General features: G+C 37.4%; 1 protein-coding gene across 1 annotated transcript; it reads left to right on the top strand.

The window, feature by feature from the left end:
* Positions 1–237: 237 nt before the first annotated feature.
* Positions 238–7180, top strand: LOC112172329 (pleiotropic drug resistance protein 1). Its single transcript, XM_024309624.2, has 24 exons — positions 238–775; positions 881–1001; positions 1091–1179; positions 1280–1364; positions 1470–1629; positions 1741–1817; positions 1921–1974; positions 2082–2172; positions 2284–2585; positions 2719–3000; positions 3107–3423; positions 3526–3686; positions 3775–3878; positions 3953–4109; positions 4193–4279; positions 4363–4472; positions 4573–4905; positions 4993–5283; positions 5373–5456; positions 5538–5671; positions 5747–5974; positions 6066–6237; positions 6326–6577; positions 6674–7180. The coding sequence occupies exons 1-24, from the start codon at positions 438–440 to the stop codon at positions 6929–6931; spliced, it is 4287 nt and encodes a 1428-aa protein (XP_024165392.1). The 5' UTR covers positions 238–437; the 3' UTR covers positions 6932–7180.
* Positions 7181–9182: the final 2002 nt, after the last annotated feature.

Here is a 9182-nt window from a genome sequence, read left to right as displayed (position 1 = left end):
TACTGAATTAGATCTAATCAATAGACGAACCAAATCTATCAAACCTAAAGCTTTCATGTTCATAAAAATAAATCACGATTGAAATAGTCCGATAGCTTTTGGTTGGGCACAGTCCCAAATAAAAAATTAATTAATTAATTTAAAAAAAAAAAAAGGCTTTAGGCAGCGTGGGCGCTGATTTAGGCTGCGTGGGCGCTGAACGTAGAATCAAAAACGTAGGCTTTATTGCAGTATAGCTGATATACTGTAAATCTAGTTTAAAATTTAATGTCCAGTGATCTCATCCCTGATGCTTAATCTCAACTGCATTGTTCTCTGTATCAAGCCAGAGTAATGTGTGTTGCTTTCAAACCTTAAGTTTGTTTCCCTTTTCGTTCAAAAAGACCTGGGTTTGTTGCTTAATTTGCTGCTAGATAGCTAGTTATTTAGTTTCTGCAATGGAGATCATCAGCTGTGACCTTGAAAACGTCGGTCACAGTTTCCACCAAAGCGGTTCGTTTTGGACTGACAATGGCAGGGCGGTTTTCTCAACATCTTCAGTTGGAGAGGACAACGAGGACGATGAGGAAGCTCTCAAATGGGAAGCTCTGCAGAGACTTCCTACTTTCACTCGTTTGAAAAAGGGGTTGCTCACTAGTCCTCAAGGCCCTGCCATCGAAGTTGACTTGCATCACCTGGAGCTGCAAGAAAGGAAAGGCTTGATTGAGAGGCTTGTGGGAGTAGTCGAAGAGGATCATGAGAACTTCTTGTTGAGGTTCAAGAATCGAATCGATAGGTAACACTTCAGACTTCCTCTACTCCACATATTGGTTCTTTTCTGGACCTCTTCGTTGTTTTTGATAATAACGTGATTGGTTTATTCTTGGTGTGTGTATGTCAGAGTTGGGATTAGTCTTCCTACAATTGAAGTCAGATTCGAGCATTTAAATATTGCAGCTGAATCTTATATAGGAGGCAGAGCTCTACCTACAGTCTTCAATTACTGTGTTAATTTAGTGGAGGTAATGCTTATAATTATACTCCAAAATCGATCTTCGTGTCAGTAATAGACTAATAGTAGATATTTAATTGTTTGTGTCTGGTATCATAGGGTTTCTTGAATTACCTTCATATTGTTCCTGTTAAGAAGCAACCCTTGTCTATACTTAAAGATGTCAGTGGGATCATCAAGCCTTGCAGGTGAAGAAAACTCATTTAGTTCTACTTTAAGTAATTATTAGAGTTGGTGTACGTGGCTTAAATTGCCTGATACTCACTTGGTTAGATTTTTGTGATGCAGAATGACACTGCTCTTGGGTCCTCCAAGTTCTGGGATGACCACGCTCTTGTTGGCTTTGGCTGGAGAGCTTGATAAGGATCTCAAGGTTAAATGAAATGAAGTGGGACTTTGATCAAGGTTTTTCAATTGATATGTAGGTATTACTGTTGTATTTTGTTACTAATGTGTTTCAGTGAAAATTCTTGTGCAGGTTTCAGGAAGTGTGACTTACAATGGTCATGACATGCACGAATTTGTACCTCAGAGAAGTGCTGCATATATCAGTCAACATGATGTTCATATCGGAGAAATGACAGTTGCAGAAACCTTGGCTTTTTCGGCAAGATGCCAAGGCGCGGGAACTCGTTATGGTTCGTTTGTGGCTGCATTTATGTTTAGTTTCCTTTAAATTGCTGGGTTAGACCACGTACTGACTTTATTAATGGCAAAAGATAATCGATTATAATGTTGTATTTTGGCAGAGATGCTAGAAGAGTTAAGTAGAAGAGAGAAAGATGCAAGAATTAAGCCAGATATAGACTTGGATATCTACATGAAGGTGAGAAATGACCATTTAAAATTAACGGACTTCTTAATTTCCCCAGTTTTAAAGGGTTTCAACCATTTGCGGTGGTTTTAATTCGTCCTCTCTGCAATTGTAGGGAATAGCATCAGAAAGCCAAAGGGCAGTATTTGTGACAAGTTATATTCTTAAGGTAACATATATTATTATTCTTTTCTGTAATAAGAACAGGATTTTCAAAAAATTACCTTTTACATATAGAACTTCCCTTTATTGACCAATAATCCATTTGATTTGCAGATTTTGGGATTGGATGGCTGTGCAGATACCTTGGTAGGGGATCAAATGATAAGGGGTATATCTGGAGGACAAAAGAAGCGTGTCACAACCGGTACACAAAGTCCTAACTCTCACACACAAATTGTGCTCTAAATTCTGTATAAATATTTCAAGTGGCAGATGTTTGATTAAGTGGATCATATATATATATATATATATATAGGTGAGATGTTGGTTGGACCTGCTAAGGCACTATTCATGGACGAAATATCGACTGGTTTGGATAGTTCAACAACTTATCAAATAGTAAATTCAATCAAGCAATCTGTTCACATTCTCCAAGGGACTGCTTTCATCTCACTGCTGCAGCCAGCACCTGAGACTTATGATCTATTTGATGACATTATTCTTCTTTCTGAAGGTCAAATTGTGTACCAAGGTCCCCGTGAATATGTTCTTGACTTTTTCGAATCCATGGGCTTCAGATGTCCCGAGAGAAAAGGTGTGGCCGATTTTCTGCAAGAAGTAAGTCCATTTATAGCTTTGTTTGATACTAGCTATGACAAAGATGAAAATGAGAAATGCACATAATATATTGAAGAGTACGTGTAAATTATATATATATATATATATATATATATATATATATATGGTGTAGGTGACATCAAAGAAAGATCAGGAGCAGTATTGGGGAAGCAGAGATGAGCCTTACAGGTTCATCACAGTCCAAGAATTCTCGGAGGCATTCCAATCTTTTCATGTAGGGGGCACAATTACTAATGAACTTGCAACTCCATTTGACAAGACCAAGAGTCACCCAGCTGCATTATCAACCAATACATATGGTGTTAAAAAAGCAGAACTGGTGAAAGCTTGTCTCTCAAGGGAGTTCTTGCTGATGAAGAGGAACTCATTTGTTTACCTTTTCAAGCTTACCCAAGTAGGTTCAACTTAGTTTTGCTTCTATATATAAGTTATAACCTTTTTATATATCCTCGAAATATGGCTTTAATTAATCCAATATAATTTTTTTTCCTCCTTTTTAGCAATCAATATTGGCTCTGATTACAATGACACTATTCCTAAGGACTAAGATGCACCATGACACAGTGATTAATGGTGGACTTTATGCTGGTGCTTTGTTCTTCTCCTTGTATACTGTTGTGCTCAATGCAGTGGCAGAGATATCGATGACGGTAGCGAAGCTTCCAGTTTTTTTTAAGCAAAGAAAGCTACTCTTTTTTCCACCATGGGCATATGCACTTCCCACGTGGATCCTCAAGATCCCTCTCACCTGTGTTGAAGTTGGTGTTTGGGTATTTATTTCCTATTATGTCATTGGATATGATCCAAATGTTGGAAGGTAAAAATAACTAGAAACGAAATTGTTAATCACATTCTCCTTGAAACTTGTTTTTATGTTTATTCCCATCCCGAATAATGTATTGTCATGGACATGCCGCAGGTTGTTCAAGCAATACCTTCTCCTCCTACTCATGCATCAAATGGCTAATGCATTATTCAAATTCATTGCTGGAATTGGTAGAAGCTTGACTATTGCTAATACACTTGCCTCATTCGCAACATGCATATATGTGGCTTTGGGAGGCTTTATCCTGTCAAGAGGTAAAAAACCAAGTACAGATACTTGATTTCGGGAAACTTCATTTCTATCAATATCATGATGTTCATTTTTCTTTGGTTAACTTCACAGAGAATATAAAGAAATGGTGGAAATGGGGCTACTGGATATCACCTTTGATGTATGGGCAGAATGCTATTGTAGTTAATGAGTTCCTTGGCAAGAGTTGGAGACATGTAAGTCCTTTTTCAAACAATGGCATTCGTTAATCAAAGACTAATTGTTTGATATTTGTCTATTGCTATCAAAGGAAATTCCAAACTCAACAGAATCATTAGGAATTGCTGTTCTGAAGTCTCGTGGATTCCATACACATGCATATTGGTATTGGATTGGCGCTGGAGCATTGGCTGGATACATGCTCTTTTTCAACATTTGTTACACTCTGGCTCTTACTTATCTAAACCGTATGCAAATTCACCTTTTTTAATTTGCAATTAACATAGGAAAAAAAAAGTTTAGCTCATAATATCATAAAATGATTATGCAGCTTTGGACAAGCCACAGGGTGTTAAATCAGAAGAATATCAAGGCAATAAAGATGATGACAAAAGCTTGACTCCTCAAATCAGCAAAGGTGATATATCTTGTATAGAAGTTTTGTTGTATATCTGTTGACTACATGCCATTTAGATAGACATAATTTTTTTGGAAATGCAGAGAAAGGATATGGAAGTACAACTCATAACACTAAAAGAGGAATGGTTCTTCCATTTGAACCATATTCCATCACCTTCGATGAAATCTCATACTCGGTGGACATGCCACAGGTGATATGTGCAACCAAAATTATTATGTGTTCAACACTAGACAAGCTTGTGCAACTCGATCTCTCAACATAACTTGTGTGAATCCTATACAAAATTGCAGGAAATGAAGAACCAAGGTGTTCCTGAGGATAAATTGGTGCTCCTCAGGCGCGTGAGTGGTGCTTTCAGGCCAGGTGTTCTCACAGCTCTTATGGGAGTGAGTGGTGCTGGCAAGACAACTCTAATGGATGTACTAGCTGGTAGAAAAACTGGGGGATATATTGAGGGAAATATCACAATTTCTGGGCACCCCAAGAAGCAAGAATCATTTGCTCGGATTTCTGGATACTGTGAGCAGAATGACATCCACTCTCCACATGTTACTGTTTATGAGTCCTTGATGTACTCAGCATGGTTGCGTTTACCTGCAGAAATCGATTCTGAAACACAGAAGGTTGGTATCTTAACTTCCAAAGCAGATTTGTTAGGCAACTACCAGCGTAACTTCATTTGTGTCTTATGAATTGATACATTCTTGTAGATGTTTGTGGAGGAAGTGATGGCACTTGTGGAGTTGGATGTGTTAAGGCACGCACTAGTAGGGTTGCCTGGTGCTAATGGTCTCTCAACTGAGCAAAGAAAGAGGCTGACCATTGCAGTTGAACTAGTGGCTAACCCCTCCATAATTTTCATGGATGAACCAACGTCAGGTCTAGATGCAAGAGCAGCTGCGATCGTTATGAGAACAGTTAGGAACACCGTGGACACCGGAAGAACAGTTGTGTGCACCATTCATCAGCCAAGCATTGATATATTTGAATCATTTGATGAGGTAGATCGATAGATAACAAGAGTGGACTTTACAAACTATGTTTTAGTTTCTCCGTGGATGACTATTATATATTTAACATGTCATTGCAGTTATTCCTACTGAAGAAAGGAGGACAAGAGCTATACGTAGGGCCATTGGGGCGTCATTCTTGCCATTTAATTAAGTACTTCGAGGTATTCAGACCCCGAAATTTGAGATCAAATATCCTTCTTTCTGTTAATTGATCTTTCTAATACATGTACTTCTTCTTGAAGGGAATTGAAAATGTCAGTAAGATTAAGGATGGCTATAATCCAGCAACTTGGATGTTGGAAGTGACCAGTTCTGCGAAAGAAATCGCTCTGGGGATCGATTTTGCTGATGTGTACAAAAAATCTGAGCTATACAGGTAGGTTTGACAAAACCTTTCACTTGAGAATTATCTGGTGAGGAAAGTTATTCTTATTTATGGCATATATTTCAGGAGAAACAGAACACTTATTGAAGAACTGAGCACCCCTCCTCCAGGTTCGAAGGACCTGTATTTCCCTACACAATACGCTCAGCCATTTTTAACACAATGCATGGCCTGTTTATGGAAACAACATTGGTCGTATTGGCGTAATCCACCATACACTGCCATAAAGTTGATATACACAACCATGCTAGCCTTGATGTTGGGGACAATGTTCTGGGACCTTGGCTCCAAAAAGTAAGCTACATTAATATTGATAGTATTTAACTTGATATTCTGGCAAATATATTTACTCCAATTAATGTGATTTCGAAAACTTTGAGTGCAGGACAAAACAACAAGATCTCTTCAATGTAATTGGTTCTATGTATGCTACGCTTCTCTTTCTCGGTATTAAGAATTCAACAACAGTTCAGTCCTTAGTGTCTGTCGAACGAACAGTCTTTTATAGAGAACGGGCTGCTGGAATGTATTCTCCATTAGCTTATTCGTTTGCACAGGTGGGTGACCGGCCAATTTACCAATTTTACCAAGTGATAACTGATTTACTTTTCTTCTTGATCTTACGCGATTTATATCTGTTTGCAGGTTGTAATTGAGCTCCCTTATGTTTTTGCTCAAACAATTCTCTATGGTGTCATAGTTTATGCCATGATTGGATTAGAGTGGACTACTAAATTCTTATGGTATCTATTTTTCCTGTTTTTCACACTATTGTACTTCACCTTCTATGGTATGATGGGAGTGGCCGTTACACCAAACCTTCACGTTGCTGCTATAACCACCAGTGCATTTTATTCACTATGGAATCTTTTTTCCGGCTTCTTAATCCCACGAACTGTAAGCATTGCTCGCTCTGTACAGTGCATAGAATCTACAATGATGACTTGATTATTTTTTGATAGTGCAATTCTTTGTCTTGTTCATCTGGTGCAGAGGATTCCTATATGGTGGAGATGGTACTATTGGGTATGTCCAGTGGCTTGGAGCTTGTATGGATTGGCTACATCACAGTTTGGAGATTCACAGAACAACCTTGAGACGGGAGAAACTGTAGAAGAATTTATGAGGAGCTACTTTGGTTTCAAACATGAATTTCTAGGAGTGGCTGCAGCTGTGGTTGTTGGATTTGCAGTACTCTTTGCATTTATCTTTGCCTTGGCAATCAAGATGTTGAACTTCCAGAGGAGATAGAAAATTTCATTTCATTAGTCTAATGCCAAGACAGAATTCTTAAGTTGGTGTTCTTAGTCAACCCATCAACCTTCAAGTCAGTCGCTTTTAATCTATTTACTTTGGAATAATAATTATTTTTTTAACTGCATTCACAACTTGGTAATAATACATTTCAACTGTAAGTGGTGAGGCATTTGCACGATTTAATGAAAGCAACCTCTTAGTGACAAGATAAAACGACGTTTCGCTAGATTTAGTCCTTGTTGACAACAGTGTTAATCTTGTTTAATTGTTGTATAACTTTATATTAACATTATCTTTTTGGTATAATACCTTTGTAAAGCAAATGAAGTTGCCCAGATTGCTGGTGAGTCGATTCTTTTTTTGTTTTGTTTTTCGGAAATGGGGATTGATAAAGCTACCCCAAAGCTAGCCAAAAGGCGGAAACTAGAACCAACTAATAAGTTTGATGGACATACCCAAATAGACAGTAAAACAAAAGAAATTTAATTTCTAACTGGAAACAAAAGAAATTTAATTTCTAACTGGGCTCAGAAAGTGGTAGTACAAGGAAATTAACCTTTATAAAACAACTAAAGCATAAGCCCAAAGAACAAGCCCAACCCATAACAAAAAACCTAGCTACTGTAGACCACCTCGCGTCGTCGACCACTCAGAGTCATCGATGTGTCGTCGGAAGTAGAACACAAAGTAGTTTCGTTCTGAATAATCGATGCCAATCAAATCCCCGTACACAGATCACATGAAATCCAACAACCAAGGGGAGAAGATCTCTCAAAACAACACCATATTGTCCACCATTGAGATCCAAACTAAGAAAGAGCCGTGGCTGTCAAAAGAGGACCGAGAACCATAAAGAATGGTAGGGGTGATGAAACCATGCTTGAGCACCCATACTCGCCTAAGTAAGTGCCTTGCACTATATCCTCGCGGTCACAAGAGCCCTCATGGAGATTGATAGTAAAAAGAGAAGAACCGTTTTGGGGTTTGGTCAGCATTGATTTCGAAAGATGTGGGATCGATTGACAGTGAGCAATAAAGAAAAGAAAAGGTAAGGAACAAGGTCCTCCCAATCTGGACATAGCCAGAAACAAACTGGACATAGCCAGAAATGACTACAAAAGAAGCAAAAGACACCACAAAGGTGAGACTGGAATTGTAAATTCTTGAGGATGCTGAGGAATCAAGATCTGGGCAAAAGAAAAAGGGGAAGGGGGGTTTGTTTTCGATTCGAGATACTTTCTCGTTATCTAATGTAATTTGAGGTTTAAGCATTATATGTCCCCCTTTATAGTTGACAATTTCATTAGTCAAGGCATGTGACCCTTTTTTAAATAAAAAGAAAAATCAACCTTTTATATAGTTATATGATTATTATTCTCTCAGTTTGTGAGAGAAGTGACGACGAAGTTCTTAGAGCATCAGCAATGGAGACTCATTTTTTAGGCTCAAATTTGGGTCCAAATTAGTGGAATTGTGATTTGAGTCTATCTAAATAGTGTACAAAAAGACTTACTTTCATTGGGTGTTGTAGTGATGCAAGACTTATTTTTGGACTGATTTTGTTGGACTCATATTTAGGTCCATAACACAAATCCTTCCACCTTTAAACATCCTCAAATTTGAGCCTTTTATTTTTATGATTGTTTTTTTGCTTAGAAGATATATATTTAACCTAAATTAAGTTCAACATATTATATAAATATCTGCTACTATAAAAGGTAGCCAAAGTTTGGGTGTCAAAAGCTTCATCATATTTTGAAATGCCTACAATACCATTTAAAATCAAAATAAAGCTTATAATGAAATTATCTAAAAAGCTATTATGGTAAAATAAAAACACAAAACACATAAAATGGAGGAAGTGGATGAGAAATAAACTCTCACATTCTCCTTTCAACAATAACATGTGCATCGCACGAGATTGTTTTTTTGTTTGGAAGGTATATATTTAACCCAAGTTAAGTTCAAAATATTATATAAATAAGTGTATATAAGAGATATTTATCAACATCAAGCATAAAATTCATTACAATTAATTTATTACAATATATTGAAGATTCAAAAGTTAAATACGATTCTAGAACAAAACCTGAAAACCCCTCCTAAATCACATCGGTTTTGGCTCAAACTTCAAGAGTTTCGCCGTCGTAATGATTTCAATATCTTAACGAAAAATAAAAACGATCAAAGGTTAGATTTTCTCGAATCATAACTCGAAATCTGAAACATTTGGAGGGTTTGTTAA

The sequence above is a fragment of the Rosa chinensis genome, chromosome 6 (genome assembly GCF_002994745.2).
Source record: "Rosa chinensis cultivar Old Blush chromosome 6, RchiOBHm-V2, whole genome shotgun sequence".
Taxonomy (NCBI): Eukaryota; Viridiplantae; Streptophyta; class Magnoliopsida; order Rosales; family Rosaceae; genus Rosa; species Rosa chinensis.
Note: the sequence above shows the minus strand (reverse complement) of the source record. Positions and strands in the feature narration are given on the sequence as shown.